This window comes from Chiloscyllium plagiosum, unplaced genomic scaffold (assembly GCF_037043375.1).
Source record: "Chiloscyllium plagiosum isolate Xiang-an unplaced genomic scaffold, Cpla_swu_hap1 HiC_scaffold_22, whole genome shotgun sequence".
NCBI lineage: Eukaryota > Metazoa > Chordata > Chondrichthyes > Orectolobiformes > Hemiscylliidae > Chiloscyllium > Chiloscyllium plagiosum.
The window spans coordinates 2895205-2922943 of record NW_028270160.1 but is presented as its reverse complement, the minus strand read 5'-3'; the positions used below and the strand labels follow the sequence as shown (position 1 = coordinate 2922943).

At 39.6% G+C, this 27739-nt stretch overlaps 1 protein-coding gene across 3 annotated transcripts in view; it reads left to right on the top strand.

Annotated features, from left to right (window-relative positions):
* Positions 1-27739, top strand: part of mxi1 (max interactor 1, dimerization protein) — a 95166-nt gene that overhangs the window by 475 nt on the left and 66952 nt on the right. Inside the window, exons 1-3 of one of the 3 annotated variants that reach the window (XM_087998712.1) lie at positions 8509-8756; positions 9023-9113; positions 20434-20463. In XM_087998712.1, the coding sequence (XP_087854838.1) occupies positions 8684-8756; positions 9023-9113; positions 20434-20463 (194 nt within the window). In that variant the 5' untranslated portion in view covers positions 8509-8683. Of the gene's footprint in view, positions 1-8508; positions 8757-9022; positions 9114-20433; positions 20464-27739 lie in introns of those variants that run through there. The other 2 variants (XM_043713106.2, XM_043713105.2) reach the window with 2 other exon arrangements.

The following is a 27739-nucleotide window of genomic DNA, read 5'->3' as shown; positions in this document are numbered from 1 at the left end:
AGTAGCGATGGTTGGAGGGCAAGGTATAGAATATGTACTGTGTAATTACCAAGATATAGAATAAAAACCAAGTTGCTGTGATAGGAGAGATCAACCGGAGACGCCGGTGTATCTCGTTGTTGCCTCTAGCTTTGAGCAGATGAAATATGAACAATATATTCTTTGTCTTACAACGATCGAGGATTGGGACTAAATCAGAGAAAGGTATTAGCTTTGGCCTTAAATCTGTTGCAAAGTGAGCATGGAAAATACACTGTTATAAAAGACACGCAGTCCATTATTAATGCGATGTTCTTTCATCTCTGGAACGTGTTGGAAGCGGTTCCCGTCTTATCTTTCCCAGACAATTGCGTGACCAACCAAAGATATGCAAAGTGCAGTTCTGCAAAATATCAGTTGTTTTTTTTATAAAAAGTTCGATGTCAGGTAAATTTTCAGTGCAACAGCCACGTGTTTTGAAAGCTACAGACAAGTGATGCATCAGCCACAACCTGGCATGTGTTGTATTGTACAAAATCCCAGACATCTGGTGCAATCTCTCGACCACTCTCCATAACCAACCAAACCCGCTTCTCCCCACCCCCCTCAACACAACACGGTAACAATGCCCTATTAACAGTTATATGCATCTATAATCCAGCCATTTCTTTTTAGTGAATAAAAGTCTAATTAGATTTATTGCTTGCCAGTAGGACGCTGTTTTTCAAACATTGGTGCATCGTTTAAAAACGATGAGGACATCTGTCAAGAAATGCTACTGCTTTGGTTACCGATAAAAACCAGACTAACTTAACAGGCCCAGCCTATTTCTGAACAATCTGAGAACCAGCACTTTATTTCAGTTGGCCTCTGAATACATAACAATTCATAGGTTGCTGTTTATAACCAAAGGAGAATATATCCTATTAGACTGTAACAGGAAAGTACTGTGATTTCTGAAATAAAAACAAAACGCTGAAAAGACTTAACATAGAAAGAGAAACAGGAGTTAATGTTTCAGGTCGATGACCTTTTGTCAGAATAGTTTTAGGTCGACTTCAACCAACTCTATGGCCTCCATGGACTCAGAAGTTGTTTTTACATAGTTTCAATATGACTACAACTAAGTCTGCATGACCTTTAAGCGTCAATAAATTGGCGAATTGTATTAATCCAAGAAGAATGTTAATCAAATTAAATAATCCTAAAAATATCAGAATGATAAACAGTTGATTGATGGTCAATTGAGGGAAAACATTTATTTTACACTTGCATTTAATTCTTGTAAATATTGCCTCCCCCACTTCATACAGAGCAGATATTTTGCTCTCATCTCGCCAAACCATCGTTTTAAGTCTCTGGTAGTTTGATTAGTTGCGAAGCTGCACAGTTTAGAAACAGACAAGTCAAAGTTATTTTTTTTAAATGTAAATGTATTGTGTTCAGGAGCTGAGAGTTGAGATTAGCAAACCCAACGGTTTTCAAACAAATTCTGTCCAACAGAACTGCACTTCAGCAGATCTGTAGCCATCTGATCTCAAAGAAAAATGGAACTAGAGTAGGGCATTTCTTATTCTTTATCTATCTTTCATTTGTTTCTTAACCTCTCGATTTCTCTCGCTCTCCTCTCTCCAAACTTGGTGCTCGCCTACACAAATACACTTAGTTCTCATTCAGCCAATGAAAGCTTGGCACTGGTGAGATGACTTTAAACAAAATAAACTTCAATAATGTAAATGCAAAGCAAAGTGAGATTGTCTTTCAAGATTTGGGACACGTCTTTGTACAGGCCCTATATGTTACATCTGCAGTGCTGAATAGCAATGCAATGCATTTGTAAGGCAAGCTCACTTAGTTTCCTCAGTTATGGACTGTATTCACATTGGTGCCTATCCAGTATAACAACTTTAGTTCTGGTCTCCACTCAATAAATCAGGTTGGTAAGATATCACTCAACATAAAAACTTTCTTTCTCTCTCCCCTCCCCCACACAAAGAAAATGGAGGATATCAATCTAAGCCACTTAGAACACTTTAAAGTCACAGCTGGATATCTATTGCTGACCCCCACTGTTTGCATAACTTGAAAAAGCAATGAACATCTACTTTAACTGGTTCAACCTATTTCTCCCATTTAATGAATCAGAAATGATTTCTATTTCTAAATTCTCCTCCCTCTTGCTCAATACATTAGCTGATAGCTACATGTGATTACAGGGTAATTGGGAATACAGAAGTGGATAACTGCATTTGAGAGTGTAACAGCCATTCTTCTGCACATTATCTTAATTCCCATTTCACACACATGTATGCACATGCATGTGAGGGGGGTTGTCCTGACCCCTAGGATCAAGTGTTCCCTGCTGCAGAGATGTGTAATAATTTCTCTGCACAGACCAATTAGGAAAATGTCTGTAAGCTCTTGGAGGTAGGACACTTGTGGAACAGAAATAGTGTCCTGCCTTTGGGCCAGAGACCCAAGTTCAAGTCACACCTGCTCCAGAAATGTTATACATTCCTGAACAGGCTGATTTTAAAATACCTGTATACGCTTTGGGGTAGGGCTCTTGTAGCACACTGGTAGTGCCCCTACCTTTGAGCCAGAAGCCCTGATTTAAGTCCTACCTGTCCCAGGAGGAGTGTAATAAAGTCTCTGGACAGGTTAATTAGAAAATATCTGTATGCACTTGAGGGTAGGGATCTTGTATTTGTGACAGCACCATTCCATCTGAGCCAGGTGATCTGGGTTCAAGTCCCACCTACACCAGAAGTGCATAATAACACTGAACACATTGGTTGCAAAAAAATGCATGCACTTGAGATGCAGTTGTAGTGCCCCTAATGCTGGACCAAGAGTCCTGGGTTCAAGTCCTACGAGATCCAGAGATGTGTAATCACATCTGACAGATTGATTAGAAAATATTTTTTGCACTTGGAAGGGTCTTGTGGTGCTGTGGTACTGTCCCTACCTGGGTTAGAGGGTGTGGATTCAAGTCCAGAGATATGCCAAAACCGATTGGTTAATGATGCCTGTACTTGCAAGGTCAGATGGTGGTGGGCAAAGGGGCTAAACGTCTGGCCACAGAAATTCGAAAAAATTAATGTGTTTGCAATAGGAACTCTTGGGTGCAGCAGTAGTGTATCTACTTCTGCTCCAGGAGACCTGGTTTCAAGTCCATAAACATAGGAGCGGAAATTAGACCAATCATGGCTAATAAGTTTCTCAACTCAACTCCATTCTCCCACTTTCTCCCCTGTAACTGCTTTATCCTCAAGAACCTATCTATCTCAGTTTTAAATATACTCAATGACCTGGTCTCCAATGAATTCCATAGATTCAACATTCTTGCTGAAGTTTCTCCTGATCTCCATTCTAAAAAGATCTTCCCTTTACCTGAGGGCATAGCCTTAGAGTCCTAGTCTCTACCAATTCAAACATCTTCCCAATACCTATTCTGACCTGGCCATTCAGTACACTATGTTTCAATTAGATTTCACCCCTCAACCTTCTAAATGCATTCAGATATAAAACCTTAATCCTCTATTAACCATCTTTCTTCTCGTTGCCTCATTCGTTCTAATGGTGAGTAATTGACTAGTGGACTAGTTGATTAGAAAATATGGCCTCATGGTATTATCACTGAACTACTCAGATCTGATCATGTTCTGGGGCACTGTATTTGAATCCCATCATGCCAGATACTGGAATTTAAAAAGTAGTATGGACTGCAGTTTTAATCTTGGTGCACTTTTTGACAAAATGGTGAACTAAGAGCAGTTTGCTAGGTGCTTCTAATCATAGACTTTCTAATCGATGGCAGTGGATGTTATTTATACAAGTTTCTTAGGTTTGGCACTAAAATAAAGTATGTGGCTAAATGGTGTTGCTATAGTTTCAATTTCTCTGGTTAACATGCGGCTTCTGTTGGACAACAGTCCCCCAGGCCACATTTATACAGGTGCTAGCAGTCACTCATTACTTCAGTTAACTACTATTCTTTCATGTGTGAAGGGGTCATCTGGCACACAGTGGTAATATTCCTACCTCTGGGCCAAAAGGTCTGGAGTCAAGTCCGCCTGCCATGGAAGTGTGATGGAGCATGTTCAAACAAGTTAACTCTTTTCCTCATGTGGAGAGCCAATGTTGGCAGTGTATTTAATTGAAAGACAAAATATGGTTTGTTCATACCCAATATTCATTTATGTGGAACATTTATTAGAGTTTACTGGGTCTGTTTTCGTCGCTCTTCCCACCTAAAGCACTACCTCTCCTACATGGGGACACAGTCCAATTACAGCATCAACTGGTTTGTTAAATTATAATGTTAACATGCCATCACTTCAAATGAATCAGCTTAATTCTAATTTTGAACTTATTTTCTCATCCTTAAATGTCATACCATCATGTTTTCAAACTGATTATGAAATAGCTATTGGAGACTTCGAACTTGGTGGAGGTGGGTACTGCAGATGCTGGAGATTCAAGTCAAGATTAGAGTGGTGCTGGAAAAACACAGCAGGTCAGGCAGCATCCGAGGCGCAGGAAAATCGACGTTTCGGACAAAAGCCCTTCATCAGGAAAACTTTCTGACCTGCTGTGCTTTTCCAGCACCACTCTAATCTTGACTTTGAATTTGGTCTAGTCCCTGATGTAAGTTAGCTCACTGAGCTGGAAGGTTTGTTTTCAGATGTTTCGTTACCATACTAGGTAACATTAGTGAGCCTCCAGTGAAGCACTGGTGTTAAATCTGGCTTTCTATTTATGGGTCTTGTTTTTTTTTAAGGTGGATGATGTCATTTCCAGTTCTTTTTCTCAGAGGGTGGTAGATGGGGTCCAAATCAGTGTGTTTATTGATGGAGTTCCGGTGGAAATGCCAGGCCTCTACGAATTCTCATGCATGTCTGTTTAGTTTGTCCTAAGATGGATGTGTTGTCCCAGTCAAAGTGGTGTCCTTCATCTATATGCAAGGATACTAGTGATAGTGGGTGTATCCTGGTGGCATGTTTTCTGCCTGTTTGTCTGATGTAGTGTTTGTTACAGTCCTTGCACAGTATTTTGTAAGTGATATTCATTTTACCTTGGGTCTGCTACGTGGATGACACCTTTATCACAAAGCAGAACAAATCTACAACACCATCAATATCCTGATTGACATAAAATTCACATTAAAAAAAAGAGAACAAAGACCCCCATTCCTAGGTGGGACAGTCGTATAGTTAATGGAGAACTTCAAACCAATATCTACAGGAAAGCAACACACACAGACCAAATACTTAATTACAGAAGCAATCATCCCAACACTGACAAATAGAGGTGCATCAGGACATTATTTCAAAGAGCCACAACACACTGCAGCACCTAGGAACTATGAAAAGCAGAAAACATATCTATACAACATATTCAAAAAGAACAGATACCCAATGTCTGCCAATTGCTCAGCAATAAACCAAACAAGCAGACACAACATACCCAGAAACTCTAGCCACATTATCTTACAAAGGCATCTCCAAAATGACCTCCAGATTACTCAGACCCCTTGGTGTCATAGTAGCCCACAAACCTACCAACACACAAAAACAGACACTAATAAACCTAAAGGAACCAATAAAAATAACCAGCAAAACAAATGTCATTTACAAAATACCATGCAAAGACTAACAAGCACTACATCAAACAGACAGGCAGAAAACACGCCATCAGGATACATGAACACCAACTAGCTACCAAAAGACATGACCCACTATCACTAGAATCCATGCATACAGATGAAGGAGGACACCACTTTGACTAGAACAATACATCCATCCTAGGACAAATTAACCAGAGACATGCATGAGAATTCTTAGATACCTGGCATTCCAACTGGATCTCCATCAATAAACACACTGATTTGGCGAATGTGAGTACTGCGGATGCTGGAGATTAGAATCAAGAGTGTGGTGCTGGAAAAGCACAGCAGGTCAGGCAGTATCCAAGGAGCAGGAGAATTAACATTTTCATTAAGGGCTTTTGCCCGAAATGTCTGAAAATGCCCAATCTCAAATTCAAGCTGATTAGTACTTGCCTGGAAATACCAAGTGCAGTAGATATCAAACCCAAAGACAAAATGAATTTAATTGCTCTGAAAATACACAGTGTTTAAGCCTCAAAAATAAACCCATTGTCTTGGCCTTATGATGTTCAATGCTGAAGCACGGGAATGGTCAGTTACTCAAATAAGGAAGACACTCTTTCCTTTTGAGAACTAATGGTACAGTCATGACTCGGAGATGCCGGTGTTGGACTGGGGTGTACAAAGTTAAAAATCACACAACACCAGGTTATAGTTGAAACTTTATTGCTGGAACAGCACAGCAGGTCAGGCAGCATCCAGGGAACAGGAGATTCGACGTTTCGGGAACAGGCCCTTCTTCAGGAATTCCTGAAGAAGGGCCTGTGCCCGAAACGTCGAATCTCCTGTTCCCTGGATGCTGCCTGACCTGCTGTGCTGTTCCAGCAATAAAGTTTCAACTTTGATCTCCAGCATCTGCAGACCTCACTTTCTCCACCAGGTTATAGTCCAACAGGTTTAATTGGAAGCACACTAGCTTTCGGAGTGACGCTCCTTCATCAGGTGATTGCGTGATGAAGGAGCGTCGCTCCGAAAGCTAGTGTGCTTCCAATTAAACCTGTTGGACTATAACCTGGTGTTGTGTGATTTTTATGGTATAGTAGTAGTGTTTCTACCTCTGGACCAGTAAATCTGGGTTCAAATCCCAGCTGCTCCAGAGGAAATGTCATGTCTGAACAAGTTGATTAAAAACATCTACAATCAAGGTGGCAAAAACCCACATAGGACATGTTCAGTTATATTTTGGAGGGGGAGGTGAAAGAGTGAAGTCAAGAATCATCAGATCAACGATTCATTGAATTTGCTGCACTATTTAATGGGCCAAAAGGCCAACTTGTATTTCCATCTTATGTCTCATTATTAATACTTATCCTCCACTTTGTTTGGGCTGAAACATTTACATGCTTTGAAAAATGCCATTTGAGATATACATTCATATGAACCAACTTAATTCTGACAATGTACTGTAACAAGACTGAAATGCAACAAAATTGAATAACCAAAATCTTCATTAGTGATCCCACTGGACGGCAGCTGAAAAACATACATATAATGGAGGGTCAGATTGCTCAAGAGGATCTAAAAATCACTTTCAACTTCAGCTAACATGACATTCCATATTATACGAGGTGGAATTAGGATCAATAGTTTGATTTCCAATTGAAAATATACTTTCAACAGATTTTGTTTTTCACATACTTCAGCTTAACAGCTGAAAATATCTTTCACTCTGCATGCACAAGAAACAAGATCTGATTCCTAGGTATGGATAGTCATGGATTACTTAATTTAGTTGTTATGGCAAACAATGCGTGATAAGTTGCTGAACACTGGGCCTATGGATACACTTCTGAAAGCAGAATCAACGTTAATATTTTGGAGTTTCTCCTTTTAAACTATTTACAAACATACTATAAATATGCCCTTCCTAAACAAGTTATCTTTGAGATCACTGATTTTTTTGTACACATATCCCATCTTCTACGTCGCATTATGCACACAAACATAAAAGCAATAAGTTGCTTGACCAGTGAGCACGTTTGTGTACTGTTTGAAGCTGGCATCTTTGTTTACATCCATAAAATGCCGCACAATCTTTAACATCTGACCTGAATCGCTGTAATAGGCAGAAGAGCCTCGGTTTCACAGCCCGCTTGAAGAAAAGGACAAACTTTCTCGGAAAGAAAACAAACACCAGTGCTGCAACCCAGCCAAGGTACCAAGTATGCACTAGAACTGATAACTACTTTCGCTTGACCCACGTTTGGTGTGGAGCACTGGTAAGCTGCTTGCTGATTTGACAAGTTTTAAATATCTGGTGTATTCAGTATAACACCAAAAACAATGATTTGTCACTCACTCCGCATTATTCTCCTTTTGATGGAACTAAAAGTGGAGCAATGTAACAAAGTTGTTTCAGTATGAATACATAGATTCCCTTGGGTAACACATTGTATTGAGGCACGGATTTACCTTGTGTGTAAAGGATGGGGACCCAGCTAAACTTACCACCAGTATCTAAAATGTTACACTCATCGCTTCGCGCACCCGCTCCGCTTTCCCGACATGTGCTTGTCACATGGGGGCGTGGCCAGCGCACTGCCTCTCCCCTGTGCCGGAGCTCCACCAACCAGAAGGCGGCGGAGCTCTGTGACGTCACTCGTTGCCCAGTTGGCTCCCCTCCCCCTCCCAGCAAACGGCAGCGGTGAGCGCGTAGCCCGGCGGGAATTGTAGTCCGCTCCCCACCTTCGTTCGAGCGGAGCGGACGGAGGTGAGGACTCCATCTCCCGCCGGTCGGTGCGCGCTGACCCTTTTGGGGGCGGGTATCGGTGAGATTGGCGCAGGCGCAGGCGTGCAGCTGTATCGGAGCCGTCCTCCTCGATCTATCCTGAGGTAAACAAACTTGGACTGAGAGAGTGAGGAGGGTCGGCTGCTTGCAGATCGCTCGCTCCCCCCCACCCCCTTTTTACCTTTTTTTAATTTTTAAAAGTTTGTTTTTTTTAAAATATACCAATTCCGTCCCTTTTACTTTTTAATTTTTTTATACCTTATGTATATATAATTATATATACACGACCAAATACAAATAAAATAATGAACTCAGTGCAATCAATCAACATCCAGAGACTGTTAGAAGCAGCTGAGTATATAGAGAGGAGAGATCGAGGTAAAACCGAACGGCGACTAAACAAATCGATAAATTATTATTTATTTATAAAAATTCAAATCGCCCAAGAGTTCCAACTGCCAGTAACCGCAGTGGACGGAGCAGCCAACAAAACAAATAGATCTCTCTCACTCTCCCTCTCGGTGTGAAACTGCGATCCTCAACAATAGCGCAGGCGAAACAAAAATACCGAACGCTGAACTTTTGTGTTTTTTTTTTAAAGTTGTTGTTGTTGTTTTATTGCTTTTCTTTCCCCCCCCTTGCAGAAGCCGAGCACGGATATGCATCGACGTTACCCCGCAATGTCGAGCCAGGGACGAGGAAGAAAATGAAAACCAAAAAGAATTCGAGCAATAGGTAAACAAATGGGGGGGGGGGACAAAATGCCTCTCGTCTATATATCTGTAAATGCTTTTTTTTTAAAGCAAAAAGGAAAGGTGCATTAAAGTGCGGGGTAAGTGAAAAGGGAACGGTTAAAGAGCACTGTTGATGTGGTTGCCTGCCACCGACTGTACCCGCCATTTTATATGTATTTTTAATTTGTATTTTTCCCCCTCAAACTGCCGCAGTTGTGACTAGAAAGTACAGCAACTTTTTCCCCCCCCCCCAAAAAAAATTATAAACACATCGAGGTTTTCCTCGGCGACATTTCGTTTGTGTCTGTGCGCTGAGAAGTGCAAACTGTTGGAGGGAAAAATAAATGCAAAGCTAATTATTTTTATGGGAGCGAGGAGTTCGAGCGCCATCTGTAATCAGCTGATTGTCAGATTTACAGTTTAAAAACACAAACACACACACACACGGTGATGTGAAATTAAAAGGGGACGCGGAATTATCTGTACATTTTTCTCTGAATTTTAACTCTTGTTATTTGACGCTTGGTTAGTTCCCTTGCCGCAAGAACCCGTAGTTTAGAGTTGAAAAAAAATCTAATGCTTTATCAATTTAAGAAAACACCGAGCACTAATTATCAGTTGTTTTCCTTATCAGAAATGCCCTGGTTGTTGAGGAAATGGTGCACGAATCCTAGGCCTTTCGTTCAGTTCTAGTCTTTACCCATTGTTGTGGTCTCGATTAGATACACTGTTTTTGGTTGAGCTGATGGAAATTTGGGAGTAAAGTTTAATGAACTTTAATAATTATTCACAAAAGTACTTTAAACGTAAAGATTATAGGTTTAAAATTCCAGTACAGTACAAACTCAATGTCAAGATGTACATGATTAAACTAGGTTGTGTATCCCTGTCCTACTACCACAACTTTCAGTAGAACATGATTCGGAGAGGGGGCTAACACCTTCAACATATTGTCTAGCTATCACCATTGTTAACAGCTAACCCGAGAATGCAACTTTTTTAAAAAAAAGGGTTTTGTGATTTACACATGAAAGAAGTGAAACTATCACTGTATTCTAACAGATGAAAGGCTTGACAGACAATCAATTCTTCAATGTATAATTTCAGTTACATCACACTGCAAATTTTTGCTATAAATTCTGTGTTACAATCGAGCCCTCCACAATCACCTGATGAAGGAGCGTCGCTCCGAAAGCTAGTGTGCTTCCAATTAAACCTGTTGGACTATAACCTGGTGTTGTGTGATTTTTAACTTCAGTAGAACAGGAAGGGGTAATGTGTAAAGTTAATATTTTCCATGCCAAAATATACACAATTTGTGAAGAATGTCACTAGTCAAGTAAAATCTAAATTGTGCATCTTGAGGAAGACATTAACCATCACTATTGTATAGTTCTGTGGGGCTTGACAGACCTTGCCATCACCTAATTTCCCATCTAAATTTGCTTCCAAGTCTGTGCATTACAACCATAAATGCTTGTAGCATTCTCAGTGTGACTGATGTCATAGTTGAGATCCATCTTACCCCACCAGATGTCCACACACTTCCATACCTTCTCATCAAAAAACCTGATAATAGCAAAAGCAGGAGTCACAAATGCATTTATTCCTGTCACTTTTCCATCCCAATTGTGGCACACCTTTCAATAGCATTGCTAAAATCTGTTGAGTCAACCACAGAAACTGGACCTGGGGTCTTATCTGTCTATGTCATGGTCTGCATTTAGTCACAAAGATAAGTCAAGTGCCAACTTGTTAAAGTTCATGGCTAACCAATAAGAAGGCAAATCTGATGATTATCAAGGGTTATTAGTCCAGAATGGAATCCTGTTGTTTTAGTAATATATTAAGTTTCACTATATGCTTAGAAGCTTTCAAGTATGCATATACACCACACTCTATAGAACATTCTTTAATAACGGACCCCATCCATCGACCTTGGTCATTGTCTAAGACTGAACCACACTGTCAATAACTTTTCCATCCTATTTGACCCATTGTTAAGCCTCTGATCCCATGTCCACACCTCTGTAGCATTGGCCTGCCTGTAACTCTGCCTTAACTCAGCTCAGCTCACCTGCTGCTGTAACATTTATCCATTGCATTGTTACCTTAAATTCTACTTTCCATTGCTCTCCTGCCAGGTACCTCACTGTTACCTTGCATCCTCTTATAAACTTGAGCTTATCAAAAACTCTGTTGCCGTTTTCCTATTCATCAAATTGATGTTCTGATTGGCCTACACTGGCTACTTCTTCCTCCAATCTACAATTTAATATTTTCACTTAAGTTATAATCCCTTCACATCCTTGCTCTTTCCCATCCAATTCTGGTGTTAAGTACAACTCCACACCCATCAAACCATTTATTGCTGTATCTTAAAGTAAAATCAAAATGTTGTGGATGCTGGTAATCTGAAATTTCTCTTTATAGATGCTTCCAGACCAGTTGTATTTCTCTTGCATTTCATTTTTATTAGCTGCTGCGCCTTTGTGACTAGGCCCAAAATTCTGGTATTCCCTTCCAAAACCTCTTTGCATTTCCACCTCTCCCTCCTCCTTTAAAGCACTCACTAAACGTATTTAAAGGACTCTGGTTTTAATTGGTTTTGTTCATATCTCCATTCTTTAATTCATTGCTAATTTTTTTTTGTTGCCGTGAACTTTGTTAAAATGTTTTGCAGCAATGAGTGCAAGTAGTTTTCCTTGACATTAACAAATAGCAGTATATTTTAAAGTGAATTGCAGACACTATTATAGAGAACTAATAAAGAATAAAAATACAATCAGTTAGCTAATTTACTACATATACATCATCCATAGAGTAGTTATGGATTGGATAACTGATATTTGTTTGTCATGAATAAGGAAGTGTTGATATATAAATTCAATAACATTGCATGCAGTTATACCACAAAACTATTCAATAGAGCAGCACCTGTGACCGATTTGTATCTTGGGACTAATGGTAAATTGATAGAGACTTGCTTTGACTGGCCTAGCTCAATATTGAATCAAGACCTTGTTGGTTGAATTATTTCAGCCAGTAACTTCTTTATCTTGAGCGACTTTCAGTAGCCTCCTGTGGTCCTTTTAAAGTTTATCAGCATCCTTTTTGTGGAATTGGAAGGAGTTGGAATGCTGAACATTGCCAGGTGATTACCTTACCTCTTAACTTATCTGTGGATCTCAGCACTGGCCAAAATTGGTTTAGACACAACAGGAAATGTGCAACTTGGAAACAGTTGGGCCCTCCTAGTTCTCCTCAATTAAAATAATGAAACCATCGGATGAGGATCGAACTCTCTATTCTGAAGTACTATTATTGATTGTTATGGGAATTGCACCTGATGTTTGGTGTGATCCGTCCATTTATTTACTCAATTTTCATTCACTTGAAGAATTTGAATGGGCTCCGTCTACTGATTCAGTAGCTAAATTTACCATTTGTTATACTAAGTGATCAAGAGCAGGAAGATCACTGGCCTTAAGTACAACCCTACACCGATCAAACCATTTATTGCTGCACCTTAAAGTAAAATCAAAATGTTGTGGATGCTGGAAATCTGAAATTTCTCTGAAATTGGAGTGAGAAATTGGCAAAATTTAGCATTTTCCCTGTACTGAACCACAATTGCAAATTTCTACTTTGGTGTAATCTTTTTGATCAAATGGCTGTTTAGGTTAAGTTACTTAAAAAACTTGAAGAAATCTATTAATTGCTTCGTATATAACTCCTGCATTTCAAACTATGATATTGTGGTTCTAATTTGAGGATATACAGTAGAGATAGTGGTTATGATCTAGAGAGCCAGTAAGTAATCCTCAGGCCTGGAAAAATGATCTCCAGTTGCAGGGGAGGTGGTGGTGCAATGATAATGCCATAGGGTCAGTAATTCAGGACCTCAGGTTAATTCTTAGGGAAATAAGTTCACATTCCACCATGGCAGCTGGTCAAAGTACATAGGAATATCGGACTTAGAAACAAGAAAAGTTTTTTCTCATCTGTCTTAAAAGGGAGATCTCTTATTCATCACTGTGTCCCCTAATTTGAGGTTCCCCACAAGATGAAACAACCTCTTAGTATTCACCTTTCTAAATCCTCTTGGGATCTTGTATGTTTTGAAACGACCACCTTTCATTCTTCCAATCTTTAATTAGTATTTGCTCGATCTGCTGAACCTATCTTCATAAGGTAAGTCCCTCATTCCAGGATTGAGTCAAGTGAGCCCTAATTGAACTGATTCTAATGCATTTACATCCTTGTTCAATTATGCAAAGCAAAACTGTACACAATTCCCAATGAAGGCACATATCTGTAGCTGCAGTAGAACATCCCTACTTTTAAGTTCCATTCCTCTTTCAGTAAATACCATTTTTCTTTTGTAATCACTCGCTGCACCTGCATTTCAACTTTGTGATTCATGTACCAAATCACCCTTACCACCAAATTCTGCCATCTTTCTCCATTTGAATTGTATACTGCTTTTCTATTCTTACGAAAGTTCTCACCTCATATATTGTATCAGCCAAAACTTTTGCCTGCTCCGTTAATCTGTCTATACCCTTTTGCTAATTCCCTCTGTTCATTCCAACAAATTGCAGCCATCAGCACCACCACGCCCCCCCCCCCACAATGTTTCCTATTAGCCAACTAATCCTTTATTTGTGCTAATATATATCTTATACTGTGTCCTAAACTTTGATGTAGCACGTTATAAAATGCCTTTTGGACATCAAACCACCCACATCTGTGAGTTCCTCTTTACCCACCTTACTTGTTACAAACACCAAAACTAATAAATTAATTCAAATAAAATTTCCCTTTCATAAAGCTATTTGATTTTGCTGACCATATCTTGATTTTCTCAGTATTCTGCACTAACCCAAATAATGGGTTCTAACAATTTTTCTGTGATAGTTATTAGGCACGCTAGCTTATAGTTTATTGTTTTTGGTCTTCCTCCTTGAGGAATATTTTACATTAGTTATTTTCCAATCACTGAGACCATCCAGAATCTCAGGAATTTGAAATCAATACCTCAACTATCTTTAGGGTCTTTTAAGATCTGAAGGTCCATCTGATCCTGGAGACTGATCAGCATCTAATAGGTTTTCCAGCTCCTTTTCCCGGTTAATGATAGTTGTTTTCGGTACCTCTATTCTCAAAGATACTTGAAAATCTAGTTGTTTAGTAGTACGGAACACAAGTGTTGCTGGAAAAAAGGACACACTTTGAAGCTTTTTTTTAGCTTGCATTGGTATTCTTGTGAATTACCCTGACCAATGTAAAAGGGAACACCATGTTTATACTGTGTCAGAAGGGAGTGCTGATTGGTAGAGGCATTGCCATGGAAATGCACCAGTTAGATCACTGACAGTTAACTGCCAATTTTGTTTAGATTCAAATGAGGCAGATTGACTCTGACTTGTTAAGGCATTTGCCCTGAGGACTGAATCAGAGAATGACTCTCACTTATTTTGTTTAGCTACAGCAGATGCAATGTGTGCACATGTTCTTTCTGTCTGCAAGGGACTGGATCACATCTATTAACATATTTCCTTCCCAAATGCTCGAAACTATGAGCCTGACTGTCAATCTCAATTTGGTTGTTAATAAATAATCCAATTGTAAAATCACACCTAACATTGGCTTTTGAGTTTTGCAAACATGGCCTGGTAAGGCATAGTCAGTACTTCATCAGTTTTGAATAGCTACAGAAACATTCTTTTGCAGCTTTTGTCACCCATCCCTAAGAAAAGAGTGGCTTGCTAGTCAGTTTCAAAGGGCAATTAGAGTCAATCAGGTTACTGTGATCAGGAGTCACTTGTAGACCAGACCAGATGAGAAAGTAGGTATTCTTTCCCCAAAAGGACATTAGTGAACCAGATGAGTTTTTATGACATTTGACAATGATCTCATCGTTGCCATTAGACTAGTTTTCTTTTACTTATTCCAGAATTATTTCTTGAATTTAAATTTCAGCATTGATGTATGACTGTATCTGCTGTGTTGGGATTCAGGCAAGTTTCCCGAGAGCATTAACCTGGGTCTCTGGAGTACTAATTTGATACATTTAATATGTATCTTTTGGAATATATGATCTGCTAACCTGGTGTTGAAATTCATACACCACATTACTCATTTGTGCAAAAAGCAGAAAGTCTCTTTAGTTTGATGGCAGCATGCTGTAAGTGATAAACACCGTTTGTCTTACTATCACATCGTATCAGTATAAACACTTGGCTTCACCTGATGCTTACAGTTTTATAATATCTTGCCCTTCAGAGCAATCTGAGATAGACTGTACACTCTACATGGTTTTCCTGAAAATGGTCCTGATGAAATTTAGACAAAAAGCTGTGTCGTTTTTCAGTAACATCTTTGGGGAGTTTTCTATGCCTTCTACCATGAAGACAGACACAAAATATCTGTTCAGTATCTCTATCGGTACCTTGTTTTTCATTCTCAATTCCTCAGTCTCTCTCTCTCTCTAAAGGACCAACACTAGCTTCATTTACTTTCTTCCTGTTTAAGCATTTGTAGAAACTCAAATATTATCTGTTTTTATGATTCTAACTAGCTTCTGTTTGTACTGAACACTTTTTTCCTTTTTTCCTTATTCTTTGCTGATTCTTTATTTTAAATACTTTCATGGGATGTGGCAATCTCTGTTAAGTCCAATGTTCATTGACCATCCTTAAAATTGTCCTTGAACTAAGAGGCTCACTATTTCAGTGAGCACCTAATGATCCACATGATTTGGCCCTGGATTTGCCAGATCAGGTAAGGATTGCAGATTTCCTTGTCTAAAGGGCATTAGTGAACTAATTGGGTTTGTTTTTACCATGATTAGTGAAACTGGTCTCATTCTGGCACCAGTACTGAGGCTAACTTTCAGTTTCAGATTTACATTAATTAATTGAACTTGAATTCCATCAGCTGACTTGGTGAGAGTTAAACGCATGCCATCAGGGCCACTTGATTTCTAGTCCAGTAACAGCACTATTACACCATCACTCCAGATTTGACCAATTAATCTTTTCATATTTGTACAGTGTTTCTTTCAATTTGGTACTGTCCTTGGTTTCCTTATTCAATTACAAATGATATATCCTTCTCATCGAGATTTTCTTTTTTTGTTGGAATAAATCTTTGCTGAATTATTAAAGGTCCATGATGGCATCTCTACTTTCCTACTATTTACCCATGTTTCCCAGTTCAATTCTGCCTTGATACCCCAATACTTAACTTCAGTCTTTTTAAAAACCTAATTTCTCCCCTTCAAATTAAACGTGAAATTCTACCATGTTATAGAGTCACAGAGCTGCACAGCATGGAAACAGACCCTTCAGTCCAACTCATTTATGCCAACCAGATATCCTAAATTAATCTCGTCCCATTTGCTAGCATTTGGCCAGTATCCCTCTAAACCCTTCCTATTCATATACCCATCCAGTTGCCTTTTAAATGTCGTAATTTACCAGCTTGCACCACCTCCTCTGACAGCTTATTCCATATGTGCACCACCCTCCATGTGAAAAAAAAATGCCCCTTGGATTCCTCCTAAATCTTTTCCCTCTCACCTTAAACATATGCCCCCTATTTTTGGACACCCCTATCCTGTGGAATAGACCTATCCATGCCCCTTATGATTTTATAAACTTTTATAAGGTCACCCCTCAACCTCTGATGCTCTCGGGGAAAATAGCCCCAGCCTGTTCAGCTTCTCCCTATAGCTCAAACCTTGGCAACATCCTTGTAAATCTTTTCTGAACCCTTTCAAGTTTCACAAAATCCTTCTTATGGCAGGGAGACCAGAATTGAGCACAGTATTCCAAAAGTGCCTAACCAATGTTCTGTACAGCTGCAACATGACCTCCCAACTCCTATACTCAATGCACTGACCAATAAAGACAAGCATACCTATCACCTTCTTCACTATCTGGGCCTCTACTTTCAAGGAACTGTGAACCTGCACTCTAAGGTCTCTTTGTTCAGCAACACTCCCAGGACCTTACCAATAAGTGTATAAGTCCTGACCTGATTTGTTTTTCCAAAATGCAGCACCTCACATTTATATAAATTAAACTCTATCTGCCAGTCCTTGGCCCACTTATTCATCTAATCAAGGTCCCATTGTACACTGAGGCAGCCTTCTTGGCTGTCCACCACTCCACCAACTTTGGTATTATATGATAACTTATTAACCATACCTCCTATGTTCACATCCAAATCATTTATGTAAATGTCAAAAAGTAGTGGACTCGTCACTAATCCTCGTGACACACCACTAGTCACAGGCCTCCCATCTGAAAAGCAACCCTCTATCACCACACTCTGTCTCCTACTTTCGAGCCAGTTCTGTATCCAAATGACTAGTTCTCCCTGTATTCCATGTGATCTAACCAGTCTACCATGCGGAACCTTGTCGAACACCTTACTGAAGTCCATGCAGATCATGTCCACTACTCTGCCATCATCAATCCTCCTTGTTATTTCTTGAAAAAACTCAATTAAGTTAGTGAGACACAATTTACCACACACAAAGCCATGTTGATTGTCCCTAATTAGTCCTTGCCTTTCCAAATACATGTAAATTCTGTCCCTCAGGATTCCCTCCAACAAATTGCCCACCACTGATGTCAGGCTCACTTGTTTGTATTTCCATGGCTTTTCCTTATCACCTTTCTAAAATAATGGCATTGCATCAGCCAACTTCCAGTCTTCCGATGCCTCACCTGTGGCCATCAATGATACCAATGTCTCAGCAAGGGGCCCAGCAATCACTTACCTAGCTTCCCACAAAGTCCTCGGGTACACCTGATCAGGTCCCAGGGATTTATCCACCTTTAAGCACTTTAAAATGTCGTGCAACACCACCTCTGTAATATGGACATTTTTCAAGGTATGATTGTTCTCACCTCGAGGCTCATTTACCATAAGGTTATTGGTCAATCCTGTCTCATTGTTCATTACCAGATCTAGGATAGCATGCTCCCTGGTAGACTTTAGAATATTTTCCTTTAAGAAATTGATCCAAGCACACATTTTATGGATTTATTTTCCACGCTGTTTGCTAATCTGATTAATCCAATCTACATAGAAATTAAAATCACACATGACTATTATTGTGCGAGGCACAAAATAATTTTGTTTTTTCTGTGGGCTTTTCTTGAGATTTTCTTGGAGGCTACTTTTTAATTTTTGTGTGTCAAGGTTTTTGTTTTCGTGGTCTTTTTCATTCTCACTAACTCTTTTATTCAGTGATGTACTCATTTAATATCAATATTTTTGTATTTGTATTGACATATGTGGATTTATACAGAGACAGAATTGCAAGGTTTGTGAAGGTTTGTAGCTCAGGTTGAGCTACACAAACCCACCAACACTCTCAAACAAAAACTAACAAACTTAAAAGACCCAGTACAACCCATAGACAAAACTAACGTCGTCTACAAAATTCCATGCAAGGATTGCCACAAACACTACATAGGACAAACAGGAAGAAAGTTAGCCACCAGGATACGCAAACACCAGCTAGCCACAAAAAGACACGACCCTCTCTCCCTCGTAGCCCTACACATGGAGAAAAAAACCCACCATTTCGACTGGGACAACACATCTATCCTGGGACAGGCTAAGCAGACATGCCAGAGAATTCCTAGAGGCCTGGCACTCCAACCACAACGCCATAAACAAACACATAGATCTAGATACCATCTATCAACCCCTCAGAAAATGAACAGGATATGACATCACCACAAACCCCAGGAACCCCATCCAGGAGAAAGATATAAATAGAAAGCAGGAGACAACAGTTTCACTTCACTTGGAGGTCGCTGATGATGATACCTAGCCAGGTAATGAAACGTCTGGATGTCAAACCTACAGCTCAGCAAGCAAACCTACACCCTAGAGACAGAATTAATCAAGATCCTCAATTTAAACCTAAAATTTTTTTTTAAAACCTAAAATCATAACAGATAAGGAAAACATTAATTTCCTAGATACACAGTATCTAAATTAGTACAAAACAAACAGGCATAACTTAACAAAGGTCTTTTTTTCTAATGTAATGAATACATTTCACCTTGCGCTTAAAAAGACATCACACTAACCACCTGCAGACTGGTGTGGTCACAGCTAATGCATTTTTATCATATACACAGCTGGAACATTTTAACTAATAGTTGCTAATATTTTCACTACATTTCAAATATAAATTTGTAACTATTGACAAAGTGTTCATTGCAAGAGCATCTACTATATCCTATCCCTTTATAGTAGTTCCTGAACATGTGCGGCCTTAAGTTAGAGATTTCAGTGCTTTAATGTTTTCCTGTTTCCCAGTAAGCTATTTATTTCTTTGTTGACAGGTTTATCACTGTTTTTGTCCTTTATAGCCTCCCTGCCTACCCTGCCCTTGCTCCCCCATCCATACTGTCTTGTAGCCTGTCTCTGTCTCTCCTCCCCCCAACTCTCCCATGTGCCATCTATAAACTTAGTGCATTCACATTCAAGTCATTAATATATATTGTAAATAATTGTGACCCCAGCACTGATCCCTGTGATACACTGCTAGTTACAGATTGTCATCCTGAAAATGCAGCACCCCCTTTCATCCCAACTCACTTCTTCTGTTATCATTGAAGACTTGCCATGTGCATCAAATGCAAGGATGATTTTAATGTACTTTTGATTTTATTGGCTATAGTCCTCCTGTAGTTTAGAAATGCTGGTTCTCTCCTATGGATGATGGATGGCCTTTGGAATTCAGATTTCTTGGTGTTTTAAAGTTTTTTTCTGTTAAGAAGCAATGACATTTAAAAAATCTAATCAAATAAGTTTCATAAATTTCGAATAGATAGATCCTAGACTCAGTTATTGTGCTGTGTTGAGTTTGTTGATCCCTGTTCTGGCAGCCCGTTTGGCAATTGTGTTTTTGGGTTTAGTCACAGAACAAAAAACAACCAGTATTCCTGCTTGTGATTGCGGTCCATTGGATCTTGCTGGGAATTCTGTATGTGTGAATGTTAAATGAAGACAACATCAAGCTTGGCTGTGACATCTCAAATGATTTGAGTAGCATACTGACACTCAAGTTTAGTTTAAAGGATTGCCACTTGATTAAGATACTAAAGAGCAAGTAGCATACACGAGTCAACATCTTCAGCAGATGAAGGAAGGGTATTGGAAGATCAAAAAAAGAATCATAGCTTACTTAAGTTCAAGTATGACAAGTTTATTTCTTAATGATTCTGACAGAGGTGTTTTTTTTAAAAAGCTTTCAGAATAACTGCTAAATTTCTGTCTTGCAGATCTACACACAATGAATTAGAAAAGAACCGGTAAGTCACTTGCATGAGAACTGTTACTCAATTATGTAAACTGGTAATGGTCGTATAAATTTTATTTTCACATGCTTATTAAATTGGACATAAGTTTTTAAATAAGATTTGATTCCCAAAATCTAACTTTTATAAAAAGTAAAGGTAGTAAGTTTGAAATTGGTTTAAGATTGATAATAGCTTTTAGTTTCCCTGATGGAGAAAGCAATGTTTTTGCAAAATGTAAGTCGATGTCTGACCTACTTTAAGCAGAAAATCGGTGTGCAGAATATTGGTTGGCTTCTTTTCCCCTAAGTACTGAACTGTCATTGGGTCATGTGGTGTTGTTGCTAAGGTGTCAGGTTACTGAGCCATTGTAAGTGAGCTCATATCAAGTTGGGGAAAAAAACCTGAATGGTGACATAATTCCAGAACTGTTTTTTACATTACCAAAACAATTCATCAATAAAAGTTTAGAACAGTGGACATGAATTAATGCAAGTAGAATATTGTAGTATTCTGGCAGACATGTTGCCCGCAGAAAACTTACTTTTTTCACCATTTTGTTTCACTGATGCTTTATGGTGTGGGTTGATTTAAACAACATAATGGTAACATTTTATTTCAATATGTTTGAAACCCCCCCCCCCAGATATGATGGTTTTTTTTTTCTTTTTGTTGATGGTAGTTCAATATCAGCACCAAGAATTCCAAGATTGAAGAGGAACCAGACTAATTCCTGGCTTGACAGGACTGATATATGAAAAGAGATATTCATGGGGATATTGTGGGGATAACTGAGACGTGGCTTCAAATGGATAGGGCCTGTGAAATGAATATTCAAGGCTACACGTGCTATCGTAAGGACAGACTGACGGGCAGAGGGGGTGGCGTGGCCATGTTGGTAAGGGATGATATTCAGTCCCTTGCGCGGGGGGACCTAGAATCAGGGGATGTAGAGGCACTGTAGATAGAGCTGAGAAATTCTAAGGGTAAAAAGACCCTCTTGGGAGTTATCTACAGACCCCCAAACAGTAGTCTGGATGTCGGATGTAAGTTGAATCAGGAGCTGAAATTTGCCTGTCGCAAAGATGTTACTACAGTTGTTAGGGGGGATTTCAACATGCAGGTAGACTTGGAGAATCAGGATGGTATTGGACTTCAAGAAAGTGACTTTGTGGAGTGCCTCCGAGATGGATTCTTTAGAGCAGCTGGTGCTGGAGCCTACCAGGGAGAAGGCAATTCTGGATCTGGTATTGTGCAATGAACCAGAATTGATCAGGGACCTCGAAGTGAAAGAGCCATTGGGATGTAGTGACCATAATACAATAAGCTTCAATCTGCAATTTGAGAGGGAGAGGGTACAATCAGAAGTGACAATATTTCTGTTGAATATAGGGAACTATGGAGCTATGAGGGAGGAGCTGGCCAAAGTTCAATGGTGCAATACCTTAGCAGGGATGACAGTGGAGGAACAATGGCGGATATTTCTGTGTATAATGCAGAAGGTGCAGGATCAGTTCATTCCAAAAAGGAAGAAAGATCCTAGGAAGAGGCATGGGTGGCCGTGGCTGATGAGGGAAGTTAAGGAACATATAAAGTTAAAAGAGAAAAAGTATAGCATAGCAAAGATAAGTGGGAAAACGGAGGACTGGGGAGCTTTTAAAGAAAAGAGGATTACTAAGAAGGAAATATGCAGAGAAAAAATGAGGTACGAAGGTAAACTGGCCAAAAATATAAAGGAGGATAGTAAAAGCTTTTTTAGGTATGTGAAAGGCAAAAAAATGGTTAAGACTAAAATTGGGCCCTTGAAGACAGAAACAGGGGAATATATTACAGGGAACAAAGAAATGGCAGAAGAATTGAATTGGTACTTCAGATCTGTGTTCACTGGGGAAGACACAAGCAATCTCCCTGAGGTAACAGTGGCTGAAGGACCTGAACTTAAGGGAATTCATATTTGTCAGGAATTGGTGTTGGAGAGACTGTTAGGTCTGAAGGTTGATAAGTCCCCAGGGCCTGATGGTCTACATCCCAGGGTACTGAAGGAGGCGGCTCGAGAAATCATGGATGCGTTGGTGATTATTTTCCAGACTTCGATACATTCGGGATCAGTTCCTGCGGATTGGAGGGTGGCTAATGTTGTACCACTTTTTAAGAAAGGTGGGAGAGAGAAAACAGGAAATTATAGACCAGTTAGTCTGACCTCAGTGGTGGGAAAGATGCTGGAGTCGATTATAAAGGATGAAATTATGACACATCTGGATAGTAGTAACAGGATAGGTCAGAGTCAGCATGGATTTATGAAGGGGCAATCATGCTTGACTAATCTTCTGGAATTTTTTGAGGATGTAACTCTGAAGATGGACGAGGGAGATCCAGTAGATGTAGTGTACCTGTACTTTCAGAAAGCTTTTGATAAAGTCCCACACAGGAGGTTAGTGAGCACAATTAGGGCACATGGTATTGGGGGTAAGGTACTAACTTGGATTGAAAGTTGGTTGGCTGATAGGAAACAAAGAGTAGTGATAAACAGCTCCATTTTAGAATGGCAGGCAGTGACCAGTGGGGTACCACAGGGATCAGTGCTGGGACCGCAGCTTTTTACAATATATGTTAATGATAAAGAAGATGGTATTAGTAATAATATTAGCAAATTTGCTGATGATACTAAGCTGGGTGGCAGGGTGAAATGTGAGGAGGATGTTAGGAGATTACAGGGTGACCTGGACAGGTTAGGTGAGTGGTCAGATGCATGGCAGATGCAGTTTAATGTGGATAAATGTATGGTTATCCACTTTGGTGGCAAGAACAGGAAGGCAGTTTACTACCTAAATGGAATCAATTTCGGTAAAAGGGTAGTACAAAGAGATCTGGGTGTTCTTGTACACCAGTCAATGAAGGTAAGCATGCAAGTACAGCAGGTAGTGAAGAAGGCTAATAGCATGCTGGCCTTCATAACAAGATGGATTGAGTATAGAAGCAAAGAGGTTCTTCTGCAGCTGTACAGGGCCCTGGTGAGACCACACCTGGAGTACTGTGTGCAGTTCTGGTCTCCAAATTTGAGGAAAGACATTCCGGCTATTGAGGGAGTGCAGTGTAGGTTTACGAGGTCAATTCCTGGAATGACAGGATTACCTTACACTGAAAGACTGGAGTGACTGGGCTTGTATACCCTTGAGTTTAGAAGACTGAGAGGGGATCTGATTGAGACACATAAGATTATTAAAGGATTGGATACTCTGGAGGCAAGAAACATGTTTCCGCTGATGGGTGAATGCCGAACCAGAGGACACTGCTTTAAAAATATGGGGTAGACCATTTAGGACAGAGATGAGGCGAAACTTCTTCACCCAGAGAGTGGTAGCTGTGTGGAATGCTCTGCCCCAGAGGGCAGTGGAGGCCCAGTCTCTGGGTTCATTTAAGAAAGAGTTGGATAGAGCTCTCAAGGAGAGTGGAATCAAGGGTTATGGAAGTAAGGCAGGAACAGGATACTGATTAAGGATGATCAGCCATGATCATATTGAATGGTGGTGCAGGCTCGAAGGGCAGAATGGCCTAATCCTGCACCTATTGTCTATTGAGAGACTAGTTTGGTTAGGACGATATTCACAGAGTTGAGAAGAGTGAGGGGGATCCCTTAGAAATCTATGAAACTCTAACAGGACTAGACAGAGTTCATGCAGGAGAAATGTTCCTGAACGCCAGGAAGTCCAAAACTAGGGGTCACAGTCTAAGAATATGGAGATAGACCATTGTGGACTAAGATGGGAATTTTTTTTACTCACAGGATGGTGAGACTTTGGAATTCTCTTTCACAGAAAGTGGTTGAGGCCAAAACATTAAGGCATTGCTCTGTGGCCAAGGTCAAGAGTCCCAAAAGCTACATTGACTGTCTGGTGCCACCATTCAGAATAACACACCTAGGTTTGGAATCCAAGAGAAACTTGGAATGGGAAGGGAAAGATCTAGTTATCATGAGTCCACATAGGTACCGAGGATATGGTAGAATGAGGCAAGAGGTTCTGCTGAGGGGATGAGTAGGTAGGTGCTAAATTAAGGCTCAGAACCAAAAGGTGATAATCTCTGGATTACTACCTCAGTTCTGAGCTACACAGCCAATTAGATTAAAGAGATAAATGAGTGGCAGAAATGGGTGTTTGGGAGAAATGGGTTTGAATTCATGGGACGTTGGCATCAATTCTGAAGAAGGGAGTTATTCTGATGGAACAGTCTCCATCTGAATTATTGCTGGAACCAGAGTTCTGGTGAATTGCTAACTAAGGTGTAATTAGGGCCTTATACTAAATACTGGGGGAAGAGTTCAGTTGAATGGAAAATTTTAAAAATTCAAAATTAAAGGAGAAAGTATCAGTGTACCTTAATGATGAGACTGATTGTTACCTGAAGATAAAAGGAAGGGACAGAATGTGTGAACGTCGCATTACCCCAAGGAATTGTACAAGAGTTGGGAAATTTGAGAAAAAAAACAACTTAAAGATTTTGTATCTAAATTTATAAAACATTTGGATAAAATTAAACAGTTAACAGCACAAACACACTACCAAAGGAAGTGATGGATGTGGGTACAATTAGAACAATTAAAAGACATTTGGATAAGTAATGAATAGGAAATGTTTGGAGGGATATGGGCTAAACACAGGCAAATGGGACTAGTTTGGTTTGGGAATATGGTCAGCGTGGACTAGTTGGATCAAAAGGTCTGTTTCTATGCTGTATGAGTCTGTGCCTATGACTATATGTAACAAGCAAGGTAGCTAATTGGGGTCCTTTGCATATAGTGTATCTGGACTTCCAGAAGGCATTTGACAAGAGAAGATCACATGGGGTTCGCTCAGTCAGAGGATTGTCTAACTACCAGAAAGCAGAGAGTCAAGTTAAATGGATCTTTTTCTGGTTGGTAGTTCAGCATACCTTTTGGTGCATAAGGATCTGGGTGTCATTGTGCATGAATCACAGAAAACTAGTATGCAGGTACCACAGGGAATGAGGAAGGCTAATTGAATTCTGATATTTATTGCTAAAGGAATAGAGTATAAAAGTAGGGAAGTGTTGCTGCAGTTATTTTGGTGCCTTTACTTGAGAAGAGATGTAGTTGCATTGGAGGCAATTCAGAGGAGTTCATTAGATTGTTTCCAGAAATGAGGGATTTGTCTTATGAAGAGAGATTGAGCAGAGTAAGCTTATGCTCTCTAGAGTTTAGAAGAATAAGAGCAGATTTAATTGAGATACTTAAAATGTAAAGTAATTAAGATTAAGCGGGAATTGACATAGCGGACATGGAGAGGATGTTTCTTCAAGTGTGCAATCCAGAACAAGAGATCATTGTTTTAAATCTGCTACACCTTACCCCAAAATAGAATTGAGAAAAATTATTTCTCTCAAAGGGTCATGAACCTGTGGAATTCAGTACACCAGACCAAGGTGGATGTTGGAACATTGGGTAAATTTAAGGAGGAGATATACAGATTTTTAATTAGTAATGATTGAAGGATTATGGAAAACATGCAGGAAAGTGGCGCTGAGGTGAGATCAGCTGTGATTGTATCAAATGGCAGAACAGGCTCAAGGACTGAATTGCCTGCTCCTGCTCCTAGTTCTTATGTTCATATGACATGCAAACATTTTTTCTTGGAGTTTTCCTTCACTTTTTTAGAAATCATTTTCTATCTCTGAGTATGACTTTAATTTCATTGCTTATTATTGGTATTTACGTGTTGATTATTTTGTTCAAACATGAGTTTGGACTTATATTTTAATCAGTACCAATATGACTACGGAAGAAAGAGATTTTCCTTCAGTTAGGCTGCTCAGAGTTTGAATTCTGTCCTGGTAGTTAACAAAGTGATTGCCATTCAATCTCTTTTGGATTTCTTAATTTGATGAAAAATAGCCTGATGTATGAATGATCTTTTAATGGTGACTGCATCATTCTTTCCCTTTGAAATAACTCTATTCATATTCTTTAAGATTGCTCAATGCGCAAACATTTTGTAGTGAAGGTACAGGTAGCTGTAAAACTGCTTAAGTGCTTTTAGTAAACATTTGGTAAAAGATTCCCCTCTTCCAAGTCTAAACTTTAAATCCAGCCTTCACTTTCCAGGAAATTCTAGAATTTTTCCAGAAACCCAGAGTTGGGTTTTGTCAACATTTGTCTCTATAAAAATGAGGCGAAGTTTCCTCGTAGAGGGGCTTCCATTTCAACTCTATTTGAGTTCCACAGCAGTACTTTTTGAGAGTCTCTGATTTGCTACTTTCACTTCTCTCAAACTAAAATTCATTATCAACATTGAAAGTGGTTTTATTCTTGCCTGTATCGGGTATTTTAAATACATGAAGTATCAGCCTTAATTTAAACCTGATTGCAAAACTAAATTAACAATTTGAGAGAATATGGTATGAGAAATGAACAAAATTGAATGTATATATTATTAGCACTGAGTTTAATTTTGTGATGGAAAATGGTTGGGAATGAATCAGCCTATTTAGGCTCAATTGAAAGGATATTGAGTGTGGGAGGCTACTCTGCTAGTGGTTGTTTTCGATCAACACCAGAAATTACAATCAATCCTAATGAGTAACTGTTTAACCCTTGGAGTGCAGGTTCATAGTTCCTTGAAAGTGGAGTCGCAGGTAGACAGGACAGTAAAGAAGGCATTTGGTATGCTTGGCGTTATTGGTCAGTGCATTGAGTAAAAGAGTTGGGGAGGTCATTTTGCGGCTGTACAGGACTTTAGTGAGGCGACTTTTGGAATACTGCGTGCTGTTCTGGTCTCCCTACGAAAGGAAGGATGTTGTGAAACTTGAAAGAGTATGGAAAAGACGTACAAAGGTGTTGAAGAGTTTGGGCTATAGGGAAAAGTTGAATAGGCTGGGGCTATTTCCCTGGAGCATCAGAGGCTGAGGGATGACCTTATAAAGGTTTATAAAATCATGAGGGGCTTCGATAGGGTGAATAGATAAGGTCTTTTCTTCTAGGTGGGGGAAGTCCAAAATTAGAGGGCATAGATTTAAGGTGAGAGGGGAAAGATTTAAAAAGGAACTAAGGGGCAATGTTTTCACACAGAGGGTGGTCCCGTGTATGGAATGAGCTGCCAGAGGAAGTGGTGAAGGGGGTACAATTATGACATTTAAAAGCATCTGGATGGGTATATGAATAGGAAGGGATATGGACCAAATGCTGGCAAATGGCACTAGGTTAATTTTAGGATATCTGATTGGTCTGTATGAGTTGGACTGAAGGGTCTGTTTCCAAGATATACGACCCTGTGAGTCT